The following is a 23,693-nucleotide window of genomic DNA, read 5'->3' as shown; positions in this document are numbered from 1 at the left end:
TGGGTAGTTTCCTAGGTCAAAAGATAAATTATGAAATTCTGATTCCTAAATAAAGACAGATCTAAAGGTGACAAAATACGATTTCTTTTTTCTATTGAACTTATTTATGAATTTTGAAAGAGAGAAATGTAATAATAAGTCCGACATTTTGTCACGTTTTCCTATGACGTCACAGGGTGCTTTTTCATACAAACTCCATAGTAATTTCGTGTTTTGACGTTTAGTAAAAAGTAACGTTAGGCACGGGCCTTAATCAATTGATTGAGTTGATTTTTTACGTTTTTCTTGATTAAAATTCATAAATAAGTTAAATAGAAAAAAATAAAATGTGTTTCGTTAATTTTAGATCTGTCTTTATTTAGTAACCAGAATTTCTTAATTTATCTTGCGCCTAGTACGGTACGAGCATTAATATGTATACACTTTGGTGGTACCATGTCACATTAACTTTTTTGACAAATTGAACTGTTAATCTTACTAAATGTCAAATATGTTAGTACGACAGAGTCCTAAAGTGGGTACATTATATTGCTCATGACTGTACACGACTCAATTGCTATAAAATGTGGAGCAACGTGGAGTGTACCCCGTCTGAGGGATGAGTTAAATTACGAAAAAGAAAAAATCCAAATTTAAGAACACTCAACAGTAGCGACACCACGCTAAGCACGTAAGTCCGGGTTACTACTTACTGATGTAAGTAAGTAGTCGTTACATGAGCCATGTCACACACCTTTGGCGGCTCAATAGTAACCCTGACACCAGGGTTGATTAGGTTGGTACTCCACCTCACAACCCACACGATAGAAGTAGTGGCGACACCTGATGGGAGAAATGGGCAGGTTTTTATCCTCAAATGGCGTGGAGGGTACGAGATTTAATACAACAGGCCTGAGGGTTTCCAATTGAGAACCTCGGCTCAGGGCGTCGCGTCGCCTGACAAAAATATTGAGAGAATCAGCTGATAGCGATTAGCGCGGGAAAAACGTCGACCACGCCGGCGAGGTCTTTTTGACGTGACTTATTGTAGATTTGTCGCAGGCATTAACTATTGGCCGGACAAATGGGGAGTGCTGAAGGCTCTCACCCAGTACAACGTTTAAGACAACAGGCCTGAGGGTGCCCAGTAGGGCGCGAACCTCGGCACAGGACGTCGTCTGAGAGGAAAAATATTTGAAAGAATTAATCGACTCTGGTGGGTCGATAGCGATAAGCGCTGAATGAGGGAAATCGTCGACCTCGCCGGTGGGGTCAGTATCGGGGTCCTGAAGTGTTTGTTGTCGCGAGCTGATTGGCCGCCCCTATGGCTAGAGTAATCGAGTCGTCAGGATCGTATATTACGTCTTTCGGGCGCCATAAATACCTATACTAAAATGTTTAGCTGAGGCCGAAACGAGTTTATAGCGGATGAGACGTTCGTTATGTAAAAAATTACGATTCTTACTGTAATTATTTTACTTACTTACAGAATAACGATATTTTTGAATTTTGAATTTGAAACGTAAATGTTAGGTGATCTGTTTCGTTAACAGTTATTTTTTTAATTATATTGGAACATTTTTGTGTTCTTTTTATGATTTTTACTTTTTTTAGGTTAAGTAAGTTAAGTTTGAAAATAATATTTTTTAAATCAATTCGAATACGATAAAAAGGTACTTTTTAAATACCACACCACCACTTTGCGCGCGGCATAACGACACACTGTTACTGTCCGTTACGACAACGCTTGCTATTGGCTGTTGAGTCAGCATTAGGTAACTATCTAGCCGCTGATTGGCTAAAACCAACCCCGCCCTACTTTCCGTGGAAAGTTATTTCCTTCATTAGGCGTTGCTTCGGTTAGACTGCTTCGTTTTTGGATTTGAAGAGTTTTCTGCTTAGTTCATCTTGTGATGGAGGTACCTCTGACTAGGTACTCCAATTGGGAGTCATGTTTTCACTAACATAGTTGGCTCGACTATTATAGACGGCGATACGGCTCACCACATATCACGTTGGTCTAACAGAAACCCAGGTGACCTAACCTAGGTGTTTTAGTATTAACTCAGAATAATGAGCTGAATCATTCCTCTCAGTATTCGTTACGATTTCAATTACACCCCGTCCAAGTAGATACAGGCCATACAAGTAGGTATGAGTGTTAGTGACACCGTAACGAATACTGAGGGGGATTCAGAACATGATTAGGAAAAATCATGTTTTTTTTGTGTTTTCTTTTACTTAGTTATTTTCATTTTCATACTTTTGCGATAGAAAATTCCACTTGATATCAACTGAGAATGATGGTCCGAATTAACCCTCAAAGTTCTCGTTACGACGACACTAACACCCGGTATTTCTATGATTCTGATAGAGCTGAAGTGTTGCCAGCATAGCGTTATATCTCCTTATGACATAGAGCGGTAACGACTGCGCGTCAATATTTAATGAAAGTCATTTGTGCTAGGTGTTTTATGAGAGACGCTCTGCTTTATGTTTAGTCAAAGTTTAGTTGATATTCAATTTAGCATCTAATAACATTAACAAACTCATGACTATATATATTCAATCAGAGTAGGTTGCATTGCAGCTGATTCGAAATTGATTCATTGCGATGCTTCAGGCAGATTATCCGCATCGAAAGGCACGTTAACCCGTTGGTTACTATTTACGCAAGTAAGTAGTCGTTACAAGAGCCATTGTTAGCGACACGAATTAACGATTTAACACTTTAATTGCTAGACCCATGTGACAAATATGAGCATTTGGAACCTCGAGGCGTGCGCTACGCACACGCGTAGCTATCACGAATGCTGTACCAACGAATGTGCTACCAACACGCCAACTGAGTCTTGCTGTCCACACGAATGTGCGCACCGGTAACGCGTAGTGCGTTCATACAATGCATCGACGGGCCGACCGACGCGCCACGCCGATCCTAACAACCTCGATACAATCGTCTCGCTTACGGGGTGTTCACACTGCACTTACCTAACTCCACTCCCATTTCTAAATATTATATGCATTTTAAAATAAACCTTAAGGTTTATATAGCGTAGCGTAGTGAGAACATAACATTAGGGGTCTTTGGCGGCTCAATAATAACCATGATATTGAGGTTCCACCCCCTATTCCTAATCTTACCGAGTAGTCTTACCAGTTTTACTACTGGGAACTTCCTTCCCAATAGACTAACTCAATAGTAAAACTTCACATTCCCATAGAAGTAGAAAATCTCCTTTTAAGAAAATTAAAAAAGAAAATGTTCGGTATTTAAAAGCGTCTCTATAAAGCACCTGATTTTTCCAACATGGCGGTATGGCGCGTGTTATAATTGCCACTTATTCGTTGCCGTGCCGTTATACACGATCAAGTAACTAGCACTAGATCGGAGTGGAGACTTCTATAATGCTAAAAAATACATTGTTTTAGGTTTACGCGGTTATTATCATAATTAAAACACATAATAACGGGTTCTTACCGCGTTTAAATCAGGGATATGAGACTCCCGACATTTCGACACTGTTGCAAGTGCCATGATCACGGGATGACTGATGAGATTGGAGTGGAGTAGGTACATCCATAATTTTCTACGGGCAGACACATCTGTCTACCCTTTTTTTTGCCGCTTGTTTATGTATTTGATATCGGAATGTTCGGAACCATCTGAACTCGCACCAAACTCACTACGACAAACCGCACTCACTGTGTCCTCACGTTTTGCCACATTAGGCCGTTTTAGGCTTTTTACAACACTTACCACTGGATTCCATATGCTTCGTAACCCTTATTCCATTGCCTCATATCCCTAGTCTTATATCCCTGATTTAAACGCGGTAAGAACCCATTATTATGTGTTTTAATTATGCTAAAAAAAATTGTAGAGTTCATAGCTGGGCAAATGTCTCCTAAGCAAAAGTAACTGAAGTATCGGCGTTCGGAGGACGTAATATACGATCCTGACGACCCGATTACCCTAGCCGTAGAGGACTCCGATATCGACCCCGCCGGCGCGATCGAGGATATCCACCATTCAGCGCTTATCACTATCGACCCGCTAGGGTCGATTAATTCTTTCAAATATTTTTCCTCTCAGACGACGCCCTGAGGCGAGGTTCGCGCCCAACTGGGCACCCTCAGGCCTGTTGTCTTAAACGTTGTACCGGGTGAGAGACTTCAGCGCTCCCCATTTGTCCAGCCAAGTAGTTAAAGCCATCTGCGGCAAATCTACAATAAGTCACATCCAAATAAAAATAAAATAAAATACAAGTAAATACATACCTAATTTAATTACCAACGTAACTCATTTGAGTTATATAATAAAAATAGAAAATATTTAACAACTAAGATACTCTACACATTTCGCTAGTCCTGAAAGCTTCTATTTTGAATTGACAACTAATAAATATTCCACCACTACCCGGTACTAGGAATAGATGTAAACCGACCACTTTAATCGCAACGCCTTGGACATTATTGAGCCGCCAAAGGCCCCTGACGGGACCTAAGTAACTACGTACGGTCACAAGCATTAATATGTATACACTTTGGTACGTTTTGAAGCATAAGGTCAAAAGAGCGAAATGTCAAGTGGTAGCAAATTGTCAAAAGAGCAGAATGTCAAAAGCGCATATTGTCAAAAGCGCACAATGTCAAAGGCGCAGAATGACAAAAGCGCATAATGTCAAAAATTCTACTTAAACGGATTAACTGCTTAGATATCGATTTTAAGAAATTGAGGAACTGTAATTGAGTTACGGTTTAATTGTTTTAAATAGCATCGGTATGTTCTATCAAATGTGATATCATATTGATTTCTTTTATTTTTTTTTAATCGATTTAAAAAGCAAATTTTCAATACGTGTATCCCAATATTTTGCCTCTCGTCGTAATTTATGAATGAACAAATACAGGTTTGGCTTTTTTGGAATTCTTTTATTAAGACGGTGGTGCCAACCCTCAAGGGCGTTGGTTGTTCTATGCCGCTGTTCAGCAACGCTTAATGTATTTGCTGATTGTTTAGGGTACCAGGTGTTTTCAAAATAAACGCGAAACCGTCTCATTTCTAGTGAATCTGGTGTAGTATTTAATATATGTTGCCACGTCTCATGAATCCGATTTGCAGGTAAAACAAAAGAAGGTAGAAATGCTACAAGAATGTGCGCAATAGTTCCTCTCGTACCTGCAAATCGGATTCATGAGACGTGGCAACATATATTAAATACTACACCAGATTCACTAGAAATGAGACGGTTTCGCGTTTATTTTGAAAACACCTGGTACCCTAAACAATCAGCAAATACATTAAGCGTTGCTGAACAGCGGCATAGAACAACCAACGCCCTTGAGGGTTGGCACCACCGTCTTAATAAAAGAATTCCAAAAAAGCCAAACCTGTATTTGTTCATTCATAAATTACGACGAGAGGCAAAATATTGGGATACACGTATTGAAAATTTGCTTTTTAAATCGATTAAAAAAAATAAAAGAAATCAATATGATATCACATTTGATAGAACATACCGATGCTATTTAAAACAATTAAACCGTAACTCAATTACAGTTCCTCAATTTCTTAAAATCGATATCTAAGCAGTTAATCCGTTTAAGTAGAATTTTTGACATTATGCGCTTTTGTCATTCTGCGCCTTTGACATTGTGCGCTTTTGACAATATGCGCTTTTGACATTCTGCTCTTTTGACAATTTGCTACCACTTGACATTTCGCTCTTTTGACCTTATGCTTCAAAACGACTTTGGTACCATGTCTCATAAACTTTTTTGACAAATTGAACTGTAAGTCTCACTAATTGTCAAATGTGTTAGTGCGACAGAGTCCTAAAGTGGGTGGGCTCATGACTGTACTTACTAATAAGTAATCCAATCGTATAATAATCCTGACACCAGGGTTGACGAGGTTGGTCATCTACCTCACAATCCATACGATAAAAAGAAGGATATCGTATATTGTTTTAAGTTTACGCGGTTATTATCATAATTAAAACATATAATAACGGGTTCTTACCGCGTTTAGCAGGCATATGAGACTCCCATATAAGAGTTTCATATCCCTGCTTTAAATGTGTTTTAATTAAGAAGGATATTATCACAGAACACCAGAAGTGAATGAGGGGTTTTCCAGGCTCTCTAAGCACTAGACCATCGTATCATCACCAGCCCATTAACGTCCCCACTGCTGGGGCACGGGCCTTCCCTATGGATGGATAGGGAGATCGGACCTTAAACCACCACGCGGGCTCAGTGCGGATTGATGGTTATTAACGACTGCTAATGCAGCCGGGACCAACGGCTTAACGTGCCTTCCGAAGCACGGAGGAGCTCGAGATGAAAACTTTTTTTTGTGAAAGTTGCCTTCAACAATCGCAGACCGAGCGCGTTTACCGCTGCGCCACCGAGCTCCTCAGACCATCGTATAAAAACTCCTAATAATTAACAGTAGCCACCCCGAGCGCTCCAACCCCACCGGCCGCCTTTCTCCACCCGTGGGACCCGCCAGCTGGCACAACTATTAACCCCTTCACATCCATTTACATAAACCCGTCACGGCTTCTGTGAGGTCATGTCAATCGTTTCTCTATTGTGTCGGTGACCGTAATCTATTGATCTAATGCCTATTAGATACCTATAGACAGGGAAAACCAGGTAGGTACGGTCACAAGTACTAATATGTATACACTTTGATACCATATCACATTACTTTTTTGACAAATTAAACCGTCATCATCATCGATTTAAGAGCCACACTCTTGTCGGTGCAGCGTTTTCCATGCTACTTTTTTAGGGAAAAATTGGGCAGGGGTTTCCCTCTTGCCTTCCGCCCCGCAGTACTCTGTCTGACGCAAGTGGGATGGCGCCCAGAGTAGTCTATTACAAAGCCATACTAGGACTCCTGTCCTCCGCCTCTGATTAGTATTGACAGAAAAATTAAACCGTAAGTCTCATTAAATGTTAAATATGATAATGCGACGAGGTTCGTGGGTACATGATAATCATGACTGTACATAGGATTTGCTTGGCGGGAATGATTTTTAGTTAGCCATCACAAATGCCCTCATCGCTAACCCGATAATGTAAGTGTTACCATTAAATTGGTATCCAATCAAAAACATAAATGTGAAATGGCAGCCAAGTTCAATATTATGATAAATTCCTTGGTTGTTGACTTCAACGACAAAAGAAGTGAGATCTAAATGGGTGCCAAGTTCAATGGTCAGTCCTGAATTTATTTATAGGTAAGTAACAGTATAACATATAATATCTTCTTATAACATAAGATAATGTACTGTAGCCTAAGGTCGGTCACTTTGTCCGGCCAAGTAGTTAATGCCATCTGCGGCAAATCTACAATAAGTCACGTCAAAAAAAAAAAAAGTCGGTCAAAACCGGTCGGTCGGTCGGTCGGTCGGTTGGTTAAAAACTAAGATCTTTAACTAAAAGTTAAAAATTGCATTGCAAAGTAAGTAAGTACTTAAATTAAAAACATTGGTCGGCTTGTCTTTGTTAGTTTCCAAACATAAAATATCTCACTTGGTCCAAGGGTTTTGACGCTAACAAGAATATTTTACTAAAAGTTCAAAATATCTGGGATTATTGAGACTAGAGGCTCCTATATTTAGATATAAAATTTTAAAAAACTTGTCTGTTTTTATTCTTTATTAGTAACATCTACATCTTTGTTCATTTAGCTACGTTGTATCAAAAAACTATTATAAATTAAGTTTTAAAAAAATGCCGACTCCGTAGAATGGAACATTCTTTAGCTGGTAGCACTGATATAGTGGCTTGTGATTGGCTGTTTGTAACTGGTGTTGCCATTGCGATAAACTGAATAAGAAAAACCATCAACAATCTTTCGCTAGCGTCCGTGAAATAGTGGTTAGAGCGTTAGACTCACGATCTGCAGGTCCGGGTTCGATTTGAATCACGTGATTGTCCGAAAAAGTAAGATAATTTCATGCTTCGGAGAGCACGTTAAGCCGTTGGTCCCGGTTATTAGCCGTCAAAACACATCTACCAATCCGCAGTGGAACAGCTCGGTGGAGTACGCTCCATACCCCCTCCGGTTGATTGAGGGGAGGCCTGTGCCCAGCAGTGGGACGTATATAGGCTAGTTATGTTATGTTTCGATAAAGAACTTTGTCCGAGACAAAATGTTTCAATCGTTTCCTTCTGTGATCTTTCTCTTACACGTTTAAGTGCTATTCAGTTCGCTATTAGCCATCTCATTTTCGTGGTCGAAAAGCTAATAACAACAAAACTCCTAACAGCACTCCAAAGACAACAATAAAACGGGATGACGCTGGTAATATAAACAGTATTGTATTTTTTTGTGTTTTCTGGGAGACAGGTGTAGTTACCAGCTTAAACTTGTGACATTTAAATTTTACACTGGCCATTCTAGTAGATGTTTCTCGATGTCTATATTTTCGCTGTTAGTGCTTATAAAAGTGAACTAGCGATCTTCTTCGAACTCCTACTGTTAGACTAGAAGGTACTTCACAGTTTAGGAATCTTGGTCACTGGGTCGTCGACGACCTTATGGTATAAGAACACCAGGTATGCTCAAAACTGACAGCTAGCATTTCAAGGTTAGCCCAGCTGACGTCATCCGACCCTGCGTTGCCATTCGTAAAAAATAAATTACCCACGTCCAATGTTTTTAATTTTTAGGTTACGACCTTAGTGATAGTAAGGACGTCGAGAAGGACAGACGTGCGCTATAATAAATATGTTGGCTTGCTGATTTGCACGAAAAGATTACGCTTTTCAAAGCATTTTTAAGTAGGTAAGTACATCTTTGTACACGTGCGGTTTTTAGTTTTACGAAGCGTCTATACTTACAGTGAGAATGCAATATAACAATGCGTATTATTATGCTGTCTTTCAATCTTGTTACTATAATATGGACTTGATTCCGAAACAAAATAAGTATAAGTAAGTATATTTGAACTTGAAAAATGACACATTTTTTCTATCTACTTAGAAAGATGTTTGTCAAAATCAGTTTGTGAGACGGAATTTTAACTTCGCTCTCTCATTGGATCAGCACGGAAGCTCGACAAATATTAACGTTCAATTTCCCATCCTTTCATTTTCGCGGTCGAAATGCTAATGCCACCAATAAAATACCTAAAAGCACTCCGAAGACTGTCCATCTCATAAACCGGCGTGGAGATGTTCTTAATACAAATTCAACTGTGTCTTTTGACGTGTGTGTAGGTGAAAAAACCTTGAGCTTGAATTTATGATATTTAAATTTGACACTTGTCATTCTACCGTTGGTTTATTGGTATCATTCTCACGCATGGGTACGTTTTGCGTCTGTCTGTCCACGAACAGCTGCTTGTTAATAAAGTAGCTCATTTGAAGGTACTTACTTATCTTACTGAGCTGCTCTTGCATTTTTGGATCAGTCGGCAGTGGTCGCCAGAATACTTCGTTCTTCGCGTCATTGGAGTTGTGCCGGGCGACTACGTAACACACAGCTGCCATTGGCGGCGCCAGCAACTCTTGCAAGTTCAGCGACTCCATTAAAATACAGCTTTTGTTCTTAACTGATTCCGGCGCCATTTTTCGCGCACTACAATTCCTATTGGCTTTCTTAACATCGTTCTTAAATCTTGCAGGCTTCTCATCATTTTTCGCGTATTTCTTTTCATCACACTTCTCTGCTATGTCCTTGTACGGTTTTGTGAGATCGAACTTCGGTTTGGTCCATTCCGTTTTGGAGAAACTCCTGCTCAATATCGGCGACTCTTCGTTTTGAACTGAAAGAATGGTTCAAGATAATGTTATTGATTAAATTAAACGGAAATGTACTAAGGCCTTCCGGTTCATATAGATGAATTCCTAACACGACAATTTCCTATTAAGTAGGTACCTGTCTGAATCTCAATTTACCTCAGTCCCAATAAGACTGAAATCCTGCAGTGTAGTGTAAAGGCATATATTTTTTTTGACATGACTTATTGTAGATTTGCCGCAGATGGCATTAACTACTTGGCCGGAGAAATGGGGAGCGCTGAAGGCTCTCACCTGGTACAACGTTTAAGACAATAGGCCTGTGGGTGCCCAGTTGGACGCGAACCTCGGCTCAGGGCGTCGTCTGAGAGGAAAAATATTTGAAAGAATTAATCGACCCTAGTGGGTCGATAGCGATAAGCGTTGATTGAGGGATATAAGGGCATAGAATAAGGAATAATACTACGTATAGAACGGCAACTCTCCGCTCCCACCAGCTTCTCAGCTAGGTTTACCTCACCTTCCCTCAAACACTTTAGACTTGAATCTAGACAGACTAGACTTGAAAAAGTAATAAGTAGGTATTTTCAATTACTTAGTTAATTACTTTAAAAATTTTTAAGTCGGTGCCAAGTAAATGCTACAACAACCCTATAACGTTAATGTGTGGTGTCTGTGTAAAACGAGGTTGTTTTTATGAAGTGTCCGGGGTGTGGTAAGGATCGTCCGAAACACGTAAATGTCAACTTGGAATACCAAAATGCTCAGATGAGGCCGAGTCCAATGAAGGAAGAGTTGAGTGAACGTTTTACTTAGAATAAGGGTGTAAGATCGAAACTTTCTCCACTCGTTTCTATGCTAAACATTTTAGTATATTTATGGCGCCCGAAAGTCGTGATATACGATCCCGACGACCCGATTACTCTAGCCACAGAGGCAGCCAATTAGCTCGCGACACCAAACACTTCAGGACCCCGATACCGACCCCACCGGCGTGGTCTCCGATTTCCCTCAATCGTTACTACTTATGTAAGTAGTCGTTACATGAGTCAAGTCATGGGCTTTGGCGGCTCAACAGTAACGCTGACACCAGGGTCGATGAGGTTGGTAATCCACCACTAAGTATGTCTATTATAACTACCACACCAATATTCCATCTCATATTTACCGTGTGAGAGGAAGGGAAAGACCAAAAAGAGCTTACATGGAACAGATTAAGAGAAGACGAACGTCGTGTCTTATAAGGAATTGAAAGAATTGGCCTTTGATAGACAAGAATTGAGAATGTTACGCCGACAAGAGCGTGGCTCTTTCATTAGTAATTAATGTTAATGTTATCTTACTGACCCTAGGCCTCGTCTTACCTGGTCCAACGCCTATCAGTGGCTGTGCAACCGGGCAATGCTCGTTTAGACCAGGGGGATTAAGATGGCCACAATGAATCAATTCGTCTAAGAAAGCAATATTGCAATTTCACATTTGCGCATATAAAAGCGCGCAATGCAAACAAATGTCAAATAGCAATATTGCTATCGTAGATAAATTGCTTCGATGTGGCCATTTTAACCTCCCTGCGGGCTTAGCACCGTAAGCACGCGACTCTTTCTCGCCGCGACAGAGATCATCTGTCTCTTTCTGTGCAGTACTGTGAGAGAGTGACGGGTGACGTATGTTGAGCCGAGAAAGAGTCGCCCGCTTACGGTGCTAAGCCCGCTGGTCACAGTCGGAACACTTAAGCGTCTATTTGAATGTGACCAAGTTACGTAAATTTCAAGATTTATTTTAGTTTATCGAAAGTATATAATACATTTTCGCTATTAGTTAACACGCAACAGTATGTTCAGAATGTTCCGAGGCTAATGGTGATGTTCTCATTCGAGTAAGACTTCAGGCGCGTGCAAGTAAGGCGTTTCGGGAAACCTTTACAAGGCTTTTGTTTAGGGTGGCAAAAATCCCCGTCCTTCGGAGGTGGTATGCCCTTGCAACCGTCTTGTGGGCACAACAACTTCTTCTTCTTCTCATTTTTCGGGACTGGCCAGCAGGGAATCGGCGTCCACGGCTCGAAGTCCCTAGCCCATCTAATAATTCCTCTAGGGGCGTGGAGCATCCCTTTTTTCGGGTCAGTTTCGACTTCAAAGTCTCCATAGAACGGTGTCTCCTTGAAGCTACCATTACAAACGGTAGTAAATATTGACTGCTCGCTGTACCGTGACACTAATGAGTAAATTGGTCTTTGTGGGTCGAACCAAGGTTTGCCTGTGCTGCAACATTTTGAGCAAGGTCCCTTCTTCTTTGGCGGACACTTCGGTGGTCCGCAAGGGTCAGGGCATGGTTTCTTCTTCTTACAAGGGTCGACTTTAGCGGCCGGTGGACATCTTGGCTTCTTCGGTGTGCAGTCGGCCTTCGCCGGTTTAGGACACGGCGCGGGAGGACATTTAGGCGCTTTAGGGGGACATTTCGGAGGTTTAGGGGGGCACGCAGGAGGCTTTTCAGGTGGGCATTTCGACATTTTCACAACATGCTCTGTATTTATAGAATCCATAAACGTCTTAAAACTTTCTAGTTGGTTTTTGACTCGTGCCTTCTTCAGCAGCACCGACAAAGGCACATTTTCTTCAAATTTGAAACTGGGTGTTGGTATTTCTGACATTTCACTTGGTGTTTCTTTGTTAATGTCATCATGGATAGTCGATTCTGTTGTCTGTTTGACTTTTTGAGGCCTGAACTCTTCCGGAAAGTCTATCTCAATCTCTGGGGAAATCTGATCTCTTTCAATATCTACCTCTTTAGTTTGAGTACCGTACTTGACGTTCGTTGCTGAAGCTTCTTGGTGGAATACCTCCGGTATTGATTCAGGTTCCCTGGACAATTCATTGGTCTTTGTTACGGCCTGCGTACCGGCTGTGTGGATGGTCTGTTGTAAACGCGACGGTATGTCGGTACTTTGCTCGTTTGTCGCAGCGTTTTCTACATCCATCACATCCTGGTCCCTTTCTCTCGTGGTAATTGGTTCACTGTATAAGTCTTCTGGTTGGTAAACATTTTCATCCGTCAAAGGTTTTAAATGTGAAACTGCAGGGATAGACTCAGCTTCCTCGTTCTTCATGGTCGCTGGTTTACTGATTGAACGAAATCTGTTCGGTAGAATCGGCACAGCTGCTATTTTGGCTCTTTCCCTTTCAATTTTGTCTATCTTCTTCATTAGTGTTACAACTTCTGTTTGTGAAACTTGCGGTTTCGGTTTTGGGTATTGAGATTGGTACTGCATCATATCTTTGTAAAATTGTTGTTGTGCTTGATAATAGTTCAGCATGCATTGACTATATTTGGCTGGTGACCACGTTTCTGTATTATGTCTACGTTTTTCTTGTTTTGCATCTTGAATTATGCACGGAGATAAGGGCACTGCTGCCGGTATATAATGTTCGTTTTCGACAAAACTTGGCACGGCAGGTTGATAAATATTTGGAACATAATGCGATCTAAAATCATCACTATAACCACCAACTTCCGGTTCATGAGAGTTATGAAACGACTCTCTTATTTTCTTGTCTTCATTAGAAGTTTTACGACTAACAACTTCCTCCCTGACTACATCGGTATCGTTTTCCAATAGTTCGGATTTAATCATTTTACTTGTTCTATGGGCTCGTGGTATGAGTGGGGAAAATGGATCGTCATGACTCTCGTTAAGGATTCTTGTTGCTTCTTCTTCCGTGGGCTCGTAACGTCTATCAAACGGTTCTATTTGACTATTATGTTTCTTCCACAGCGGATTATCATACTGATTATCTGATATTTTCGTTAAATCTATCTCCTCTTTTTTGTCAAAATTGTCGGTTACACTTTTACATCCCTTACATTCTTTTGTCGGAATTTCTTCTTTTTTAAACAGTTTGTTTTGCACTTGAGTCATATTCGTACGTGCAATATGTCGGGTTGTTTTTAACGATGCAGGTACAACACCATATTCCTCGAAATCTTCGAGTAATATATCTTCAGAGATTGGTTCCTTTCTCCTCACTACCTCAACCTCTTGAGACCCGGTGTGCCTTTTAAAACTCGCTCTCGCGACAACATTTTTTAAGGGTCCCGACAAGTTTAACGTAACGTTTATTGGAGTCATTTCAGCCATTCCTGATTTTCGGTGCTTACCCTGCAAAGATTGCTGCATAACTCTGCCAGACAAGAGTTTAGAAATGTCGTCTCTGACGTCTTCTGTAGGTTTTGCTGCTTCAACGACCGGGGGCTCAGAAATTTTTTCAACTTTTTGCGAGAGCTCCTCTACTGCCTGTTTGTTGGTGGTCGCATATAGCGATCGATCTTTAGAAAAAAAATGATTCCTGTCTTCTGCAGTATTTACAATCCGCTCTATAAGTTTTTCTTCCAATTTCTCTGTTGTGGTTTGTAGCAGCCCTGCGGTTCGGTCTTCGTGTGGCGCCTGCAACTTAGCAACATCTGATTTTGACATGGGTCCGAAGATTTCCTTTCCTTTCCCGGTACAACACCTTTTATAAACTATTTTCTTCGGCCTTCCCTGAACATGAGGAGTTACGTTGTGCGGGAGGTGCGTGAAAGGACCCGTTATGCCATCGATATCATTAAAGGGATATTCGCCAGATTTACCAAAAACGTAGTCTATAATACGTTGGCATTTGTCACATTGCTTTTTGTTAGATGATTTCAATCTTTTCCCCGCCAACGGAAGGACGTCCGATACTGAAAAGCGAAAAACATGAGTAGTTTTATTTGCTTTCTTAACGTGTAGGTTGGCACGGGTTGGACAAATAGGAAGCGCTGAGACCCGGTAGAAATTCCTAAGTATTATATATAGCTGGAGACAGAAGGACCCGAGCGTCTGGGTTTAAAAAGTAATGTATTGGTGATGTAATTGGAAAGTCATCGTGCGTATGGGAAAACTTCCAAATTTTCGAAAACTGCTCCGCATCAGGAAAACACACTAAGCCTTACGTAACTGTGACGTGATATATAAATCAACTTTGTTTTCAAGGTAAGTACTTAAACCTTGGTCGAATTCTATAGCTGGCAATAAGAAACAAAATGGTGGACAAACAAGATGGCCGCCATACAAAGTGTTATATTTGCTCAACCGTTGGAGGTAGGTGGGTCATTTTCGAACAAATACAGGACACGCAAAGCTGCATTAGCAGCGAGAGTACTTAATTAAAATATTATGTCTGAGCGCACCTTCTAATCTTGACTCAAGTTCGCTACGTGTCGAAGTAATGTACTGTCGAAATTCAGTCCGCAAATCGTTGAGACAACAGCAGGACCGAATCGAGCCTATATTTTACCAACCCGCAGTGGAGCAGCGTGGTGGAGTATGCTCCATACCCCCTCTGGTTGATTGAGGGAAGGCCTGTGCCCAGCAGTGGGATGTATATAGGCTGTTTATATTTTTAAGTACTCATGGAGTTTTGTCACAAGGCAAATTTTAATGCTTTTGCGATGCGCGTGCCGACAAACAACCTTACAGCATATCTTAATGCGATACAACTTCAAGCTACAATTCAGAGATTTGTTACCGAAGTTGCACAAAAAGATTCGTCATTTTATTTTTTTGAGGAATTAACATCAATCCGCAGTGGATCAGTGTGCTCCATACCCCGCCTGGTTGATTGTGGGGAGGCCTGTGCCTAGCATTGAAACGTATATAGGCTAGACTGCTTGTTATGTGTTAGAATTACTAAGTAGGTTTATGTGCAATAAAGCGTTTTGTATTGTATTTTAAAAGTTCTAATTATGGGCCATCCATCATACATTTTTCCGCGCGCCGCTTTGTCACTGGTTGAATTAGCTTAGATTTATAAAAAGAGAGGCACTGACGAGACGCCAAGCGGCCTAATATTAAAAATATAAGAAACAATACAATTGTATACTTAATACTATAAATTGATTAAGTATATAAGTAAATGATTTTAAATGTTTATTCCCATAAATATTTACTACGTATATTCGTTCCTTCATTCCTGGGGGTAAGAATTATTGTAAGTACTTTTGTCGAGATTAAAAAATAACTAACAAAAAAAAGCATTCGAAAAGAGAACCTTTTTTGAAATCGGTTGAAAAAAAATTGAAAAAAAATAAATAAACTAGTTAGGTAAGTACCTACATAAAAGCGGTGCAATATTAGCTGTAACTTTTCGAGCAAGTGTGTTGATAATGTACTTTTAAATAAAACACATTTTATGAGGAGATAGTAAGTAATATTTTCGCATTTGTTAACATGTTTCAGTCGTTAAAATGTCGGTAAATTCATCGCGATTTTGTTCGCTTGAAGATGACGCTTTTCGGAAAAACTTTACGATGCTGTTTAGTTTTGCAAAAGTCCCCGTCTTTCCCAGGTTGCATTTCAGTGCATCCGTCTTGTGGACACAACAGTTTCGGCTTTTGCTCATTTCTTAATGGACAGTCAATAGGCGTCCACGGTTCGAAGTCCCTTTCACAACTAACAGTTTCTCCAGGAACGTAAACCATTTCTTTTCTCCGTCCAGCAATGGTGTCCAAGCTTCCGGGGAACGGTATGTTCTTACAGAAGCCACGGCCATGAACGTTGGTAAATATAAACTCTTCGCTATACCATGACAGCAACGAATAGAGGGGTCTGTGTGAGTTGAACCATGATTTGTCAATGCCAACACATTTTGGGCAAGGGCAGGAAGGCTTGCGTGGACATTGCGGCCCGCAAGGAGGCGGGGTAACCTTCTTCTTCGGACAGGGATCAGCTTTTTGTGGAGGCGGACAGGCAGACTTTTTCTTGGGTTTGGGACATTTAGGAGGTTTAGGGGGGCACGGGGGAGGGGGAGGCGGGCACGGCGGAGGGCAAGGCGGCGGGCATTTCGACATTTTCACAATGTGTTCCGCATTCATGGAATTTACAAACTTGCTGTAACTTCGCAGGCGATCAGTCTTCAACACCACGGGTATCGGCGAGTCCTCATCAAGAGTTAAAGTGGGTTTGTTCGTAGTTTTCGTTACGGGACGCGGTTCTTTGCCAATGTGGTCAGATTGGACAGCCGATGCAGACTTCGCTGGAGCCGCAGCTGCAGTACAGGTGGTTATTGTTTCTTGTAGATGCGACGACATGTCAGTATTATGTTCACCTTCCTCAGCGTTTACTACTGTCTTCGCATCCTGTTCTCTATCTATCTCAGCTTTTGCTGTTTCGCTCACACATGAAATAATATGTTCACTGCACAGTACATCTTCTGTTCCAATCTTATCTGCTAAAGGTTCTATTGAATTTTGGTTACCTTCCAGTAACTCTTTGCCTTCCGAGACAGCTGTATTGACAGTCAGAAAAGTTTTGTTTGTTAAAATCGGTACAGATGCGCATTTAGCTCTGTGTCTTTCCCTTTCATCCGTTTCCTTCATTAACTTTATTACTTCTGCTTGTGGAACTTGCGATTTCGGTGTTGGATATCGAGTTTGATGCCACATCATATTATTATAAAACTGTTGTTGAGCTTGATAATAGTTCAGCATGATGTGGTGACACATCGTCGGCGTCCACTTCGTTTGGGGTTTATGATATCTATGTGGCTCTTGATGTGGTTTTTTATTAACTACATACGGGGACAGTGGAACTAAATCTGGAGGACTTTGTTCGTTTTCGACAGAACTTGGTACTGCAGGCTGATAACGTTTATAATATGACTCCAATTCAACTGGTTTGAGTTCATGAGAATCATAAAATGATGCTACACTCGCGTTGTCTTTGATATTTTCGGAGATTGAAGTCTCCTCAGTTATTACATTGGGATCAGGGAACGGAAGACCACTTAGCAGCGGTCCAGACAGATTGATAGTTGGCTTGAATGGATCGTCTAAACCGCGACCGGGTTTTAGTTTTGGAGGCTTTTGTGATTCCAAGGTTATGGCTGCTCTTTCTTTCTTAGGGTCAAAATGTGTGTCAAACGGTTCCAATTGACTCCTGCGTTTCCTCCATAGTGGAGTATCTGAATTTTTCGTCGAATCTACGTCTTCGTGTTTACTAAAATTGTCCGTTACATTTTTAAAGTCATTACTTAATTCATCTGCCGGTAATACTTGTTCTTTCTCATTCTGTTGCTGCATTTCAATTCTATTCTCTTCAATAGGTGGGGTTGACTCAGGCTGAATGATAACCAATTCGTCATTCGCTTCGAGCAATTTATCAGATTTACTTTCCGTTATCTTTGCTGCGTCTACCTCTTGAGAACTGGCATGTCTTTTGGGATGTGCTTCGATGTAGCTATGTACTCCAACTAGATAAGGTTTAGGAGAATAATGCAATTTAAAGTCGATATCGGTGTCTGGTCCATGCGATTTATAAAATGACGATCCCGTAATCTGCTCTTCCTCTTTGCCTTCTGGGTTTACCGTTTCGTCAATGACCTCAGGGTCAGTGGACTGGGGACAGGTTTTCAGCGGACTAATATCACTTATTGTATTAACACAAGGTACAAACGGTGTAGTAAATGGATCGTGAAGGTACTCGTGGCCTCTTAGCATTGACGATTTTAATTCCAAGCTTACTGTTGCCGCTAATACCCTAGGGTCATACTGTGTCTCAAACGGTTCCAACTGACTTATATGTTTTCTCCACAGCGGAGATTCGTATTTTGTGGTATAAGCTAAATTTTCATCCCTTTTGTCTACATTGTCCTTTACATTTTTACATTCCTTACTTAATTCTACTGCCGGCCACTCTTCTTTTTCACTTTGTTTATTAATTTTAATTGTATTCGTGTCTAAAATGGATGGAGTTATCGATAGTTTTACCGGTGGTGGTTGAACGACGCCAAATTCGTCAACGTCTTGAAATAATCTACCGTCAGCTTCTCGAGATTGAGCATGTCTTTGTGAACTTCTTTCGACAACAAAACTTAGGTCTCCATGCGATTTAAAGTTGGCATCAGCATCCGGTTTATGAGACTTATAAAATGATGGTTTTACGTTCTTGTCTTCATTAGTATAACCGGGCCGTGATAACTCGCCAGCAGTTACATCAGGATCCGCGAACCAAAGACGACTTTTCATCGGCTCAGACAATTCCCTCATTGCATTGCCACATGGTACAAATTGCGTGAATGGATCGGAAAGATTTTCTTGATGAGACTTTTCTAATTCCGACTTTATTGCTGCTTCAGCTTCTTTGGGGTCATACTGTTTATCAAACGGTTCTAATTGACTTTTATGTTTCCTCCATAGAGGCGATTCATTCGGATCATCTGTAATATTCGTTATATATAATATCTCCTCTGTTTTAGCAAATTTTACCGTCTCACTTTTACATTCCTTACTCAGTTCTTCTGCCGAAAACTCTTGTTCTTTCTCATTATTATGTATTGTATTGATATCTACAATCGGTGAGGATGACGATACTTTTAACGACACAGGTTGTACGACACCTAATACCTCAACGTCTTGAAGTCTGACTTCAGGTTTAGGTCCCTCCACTACGTCAACCTTTCGAGAACCGTCATGTATTTTGGAAGTTGCTTTCGCAACATCATTCTTTACGAGCCTCGACAAGTTTGACGTAACATTAGTAGGTGTCCAATTATCTACCCGCGGTTTCAAGTGTCGACCCCGTAAAGACTGCTGCATAACCCTACCGGACAAAAGTTTAGAAACGCCATCTTCCATATCTTCTGCAGGTTTAGCTGCTTCTACTACCGAGGGCTCATTAATTTTTTCAATTTTCTGCGAGAGCTCCTCTACTTCCTGTTTGTTGGTGGTTGCATATACCGAATGGTCATTTAAAACATTTTTCTTTATATCCTCTTCTGATATTGAGCGGTCTTTAAACTGCTCTATAAGTTTTTCTTCCAATTTCTCTGTTGTAATTTGTAGTAACTCTGCAGTTCGGTCTTCTTCAAGCGTCTCCACTTTGGCAACATCTAATTCTGACCCCGGTTCGAGGATTTCATTATCTTTATCAGTGACTACCTCTTCATAAACTACTTGGCTTGGATTTTCGTCTTGTAAAGCCACACTGTGCGAGAGCTTCGCGTTGATCGGACCCGAGAAGCCCTCGATGTCACTGAAGGGATATTCGGTAGATTTATCAAAAACGTAGTCTATAATACGTTGGCATTTGTCATTATTCTTTTTGCCAGACGATTTCGATCTTTTCCCCGCCAACGCATGCACGTTCGATACTGAAAAATAGCGACAAAAACATGAGTCGTTTCATTTGCTTGTTTACCGTGACTTAATATAGACTGGTACAAATGGAACAGACAGATACGCGAGGAATTTCGTCTGATAGCACTTGTAACCTGAATTTGCCTAGTTAGGCACATCCCTTGGGTTACGTTATGGCATTGAGAGAGCATAACCAAGGGACATGGCTCACAGAGTGCCGATAGCGAAAAGCGCTGCATTTACTTCGTTTATGAAGTTACAACAAATGACATCCTCGTGTTTTTTTCGCTATTTTTCGTTGAATCAAAGTTTTAGATCAACCTAAAATTCTGTACCAGATCCATCAAGACACCATTGGTATAATTAGGTAAGTATTTTATGTGGTAAGGTGTTAGAAGGAAAGTTGTAGTATTTGATTCATGAGTTGTGTATATTTCTGTGATAAAAGGTGGCCCGTGTACCCCATATGCCTATTGGTCTATCCCTATTGATAGGAAAGAATGGAGTGATAATAGCAATTTCCTGAATCAATTTATCAGTATAGATTAGATAAGTGGAAAAATTCTTCTTCTTCCCTACCAGTAGGGACAATAATAGAGGAAACAGGAACAGGGGAAAGGTGGAATATTTCGAAATAGCGATGTGTTTGCGAGATTCAAAGGCAAATCAAACTCTTCGCTCACTTTTGACTCTAAAACACTATTGTTATTTTTAAAACTTTTGGTTTGGTGACGTTTCAAGAACAGGGACATTGGGATTGAGGACTTACTTGAGTCGCTCCACCAACCAATACTCAAATCAATGTGAGCCGTGTGGCTAGTAATGAAAATGTACATAAAAGCAAGGGGGTTACAAGAACCAGAGTTTATTGGACGCATTCTTTAATGTTCACATCTTATCTTAAACCTACTTAATTCAATCTTACTTTCGTTTTTTCTAGCTGAAGGATTTGACTTCGAAAATTATGTTAGCAATGAAATTTTCACTACTTCCTTTGAAGAGGAATACGCATTGATCGCTTTCCGTCGAAAGTCGAAGGGGAGAAAAATAATTAAAAATAAATTGAAAAATAGATAATTGTTTTATTTTCGCTGCTTATCACGCTTGTATGTTACATTTCTACATCGAGAGTTTCGTGGCTCGTCGGGAACACTCGCTTGTTACGTCCCCCTTTAGGAAACACTAGGAGTCTCTTTCGCAAGTCCGCCGCAGCGTCTGGCTCTTCCTCCATATCGCTTGCACAAGTCACACTCTCTGTAGCGTCCATGTCATCTTCCCTTAATTCGGGGCTCTTACTCATATCCACAGAGATCTGCGTTCCCTTCGATAATTCGTAGTCTTTGATAGTCAGGAATATTCCAGACAGCGGCCGCAGATCACATCTGTGTGGAATTATATCGCGAAGGCTCAATGAAAAATCATCAGTGCCGATACATTTTGCGCAAGGATTCTTTGGCGCTGGCGGACATTTCGGTGGCGGTGGACAAGGCGGCGGGCACTGGGGTTTGGGCGGGCACGGGCTGGCTTTCTTAGCTGGAGGACACTTCACTTTTTTAGGTGGCGGACATTCTATTTTCTTCGGACACTTCGGTGCTTTCGGTGGACAAGGGGGCGGGCTCGGCGGGCACTTGGACATCTCTGCAAGCGATTCCGCCTGCAGAGAATCTATAAAAGCCCTGTAGCTTTCCAATCTGTTTTTAAGTTGAATAGTCTTCAACAACACCGACAATGGGAGGTCCTGCTCGGTCCCAAAAACAGGTAGAGGTCCCACGGAAGCCGGTATGTTAATTTGTATCTTTTCGCCTGAAGGTGCTAAGTAGCAATCCTGTATGGACCTTGAGTCCTGCATGTTTAACGTACCGTCTGGTGGATTATCTGCTGTTGGTTTAACGGCTTTACCTTGTCTTTCGTGTGTTTTCTTTATTGTTTCGGATGGGGGAGTATATGTTATCTTCTTAAGAGGTTTCGTTTGAGACGTTTTCGCGTCGAAAACTTTAGGGATTGTTTCGTGTCCCTCAGGCAAGGGCTTGATGTCTAATTGCTGAGAGCTGGTCGTGTGGAAGTGTGGTGGCATCGCTGGTGGCGTCTCATCCTTGCCCTTATTGTCAGGAGGCTGTTGTTGGTTCTTTTGGTTCGCTGTCTCCGACGAGTCTGTTGCTGTTGGTATACCCTCAGATTGCGACTGCGGCTGCTGTGTCCACTTCGTTTCTTCCCATTGATGTTGGGCCTGCAGCCACTGAGGTATTTGGTACCACGACAGATGAGGATTTATATGAACATTGTTCCAACAGTGTTGAGGCATCGAGTGCCATTGGTTCATAGGAAGATTGTAATTAGCCCAATTTTGCGTCACGCTCTGGATAGGGTTGTAATTAGGCAATTGTTGTGGCTGCGTATTTTCTTCGCCATCACCTAATTTCTGCGGTGCTTTCTCTTCCTCTACATCTGGATTGTTATTTACAACATTCTGTACCGGTTCTTGAATATGGTGCTGATTAGAAATTTGTTGTTCATCATCATCTTCTTCAATCTCTATTTTCTTTTGTGTGATTACATTAGCCCAATTCTTTGTTGCTGTCTCGGAAGGATTAGAATCAGGCACTTTCGGCTGTACCTTTTCCTTGTAATTCACTAAATTCACAGCTGGTCCTAGAACATAGTGTTGTTCATCTTCAGTCCCTTCAATCTGTTCTTCCTTTTGCGTGTCTATATTAGCTGCGTCTTGCGTTACTACATGCAAAGGATCAGACACTTGTTCAGACTGCTTATTGTAATTTGCCAAATTCTCCTCTGCCTTCTGAGCTTGATATTGATGTAACGATTCATAATACCTTGCCCAGTTTTGTGCCATTCTTTGGGTATATTGTTCTTCGGCGTACATGTATTGCTGCATTTGCATCTGTTGATAGTAATTTGGCCAACTGGATTCAGGATTCTGGATATGGTACCGATTGTCTACGTTAGGATCAAGAATGTAGGCTTCTTTAGATTCTTCACGATCGACCTGTTGTTTCGGCGGTTCTCTGTGGAGCACTAGCGGGCTGGTAGGGTCGTCCGCCGGGGTCACTGCTCTCTGCACAGATATAATATCACTCGCAAGGGGTAACTTTTTACTGGGTTTCAGGGCAGCCTCTTTAGGTCCCTTATTACAGATATCATAAATATATTTTGGAATTGACTGCCCAGGTTTTTGTGGTGGCTTGTGTTCACTCAACATGGTCGCACTTGTTACAGGCTCTTGAGGATCTCCTTCTGATTTCAGTAGTGTGTTAGTCATATTAGCAGCAGAACTGAGATACGGGTGTACTGGTTTGAAATAACTTGTTGAATAGTATGGATCAACAGATTGACCAAAGTTACTTGGGAAATTGTTGCCGTAGTCATAGTCGTAGCTGGTTTCCTCACTGTCTCTGTTATCTGTAGGTTGTGGTTCTTTTAATTGAGGTGTTGTGTCAATGAGTGCACTTTCTAATTTCATTTTAGGGGGTGGGCGCTCTTGTTTTTGGACTGGACTTTGTTCTTGCATATAAGACTCCATGTAACCAAACGCTGCATCATTTTGCTGGAAAGTGCCATCATTTTGGTGGAAAACAGCGTTACTTTGGTGGAAAACAGGATTATTTTGGTGGAAAGTAGGATTATTTTGGTGGAAAGTAGGATTATTTTGGTGGGAAGCAGCCTCGTTTTGCTGGCTTGTGGCAAATATTTGTGCTTGCATGTTTTCCATGTGAAGAACACCATCTTGTGAAGGGTTTGATCTTTCAGGATTATAACGATTATCTCGTGGCGACGACCTCATT

The 23,693-nt window shown here is 41.1% G+C and overlaps 2 protein-coding genes across 5 annotated transcripts in view; one reads left to right on the top strand and one right to left on the bottom strand.

The window, feature by feature from the left end:
* LOC126378861 (ATP synthase subunit beta, mitochondrial-like) overlaps nt 1–23,693 on the top strand; it is a 108,119-nt gene that overhangs the window by 8,361 nt on the left and 76,065 nt on the right. The gene's annotated exons all lie outside the window — the stretch shown is intronic.
* On the bottom strand, nt 9,268–14,212 carry LOC126378748 (titin-like). The gene is made up of 4 exons (XM_050027129.1): nt 14,105–14,212; nt 13,897–14,032; nt 11,668–13,071; nt 9,268–9,767 (listed from the first exon to the last, which is right to left on the bottom strand). Exons 1-4 carry the CDS (start codon nt 14,210–14,212, stop codon nt 9,268–9,270), a joined length of 2,148 nt encoding a protein of 715 aa, XP_049883086.1.

The sequence above is a fragment of the Pectinophora gossypiella genome, chromosome 27 (assembly GCF_024362695.1).
Source record: "Pectinophora gossypiella chromosome 27, ilPecGoss1.1, whole genome shotgun sequence".
In the NCBI taxonomy this organism is placed as follows: Eukaryota; Metazoa; Arthropoda; class Insecta; order Lepidoptera; family Gelechiidae; genus Pectinophora; species Pectinophora gossypiella.
The sequence above is the reverse complement of the archived record's forward strand: the minus strand, read 5'-3'. Positions and strand labels throughout refer to the sequence as shown.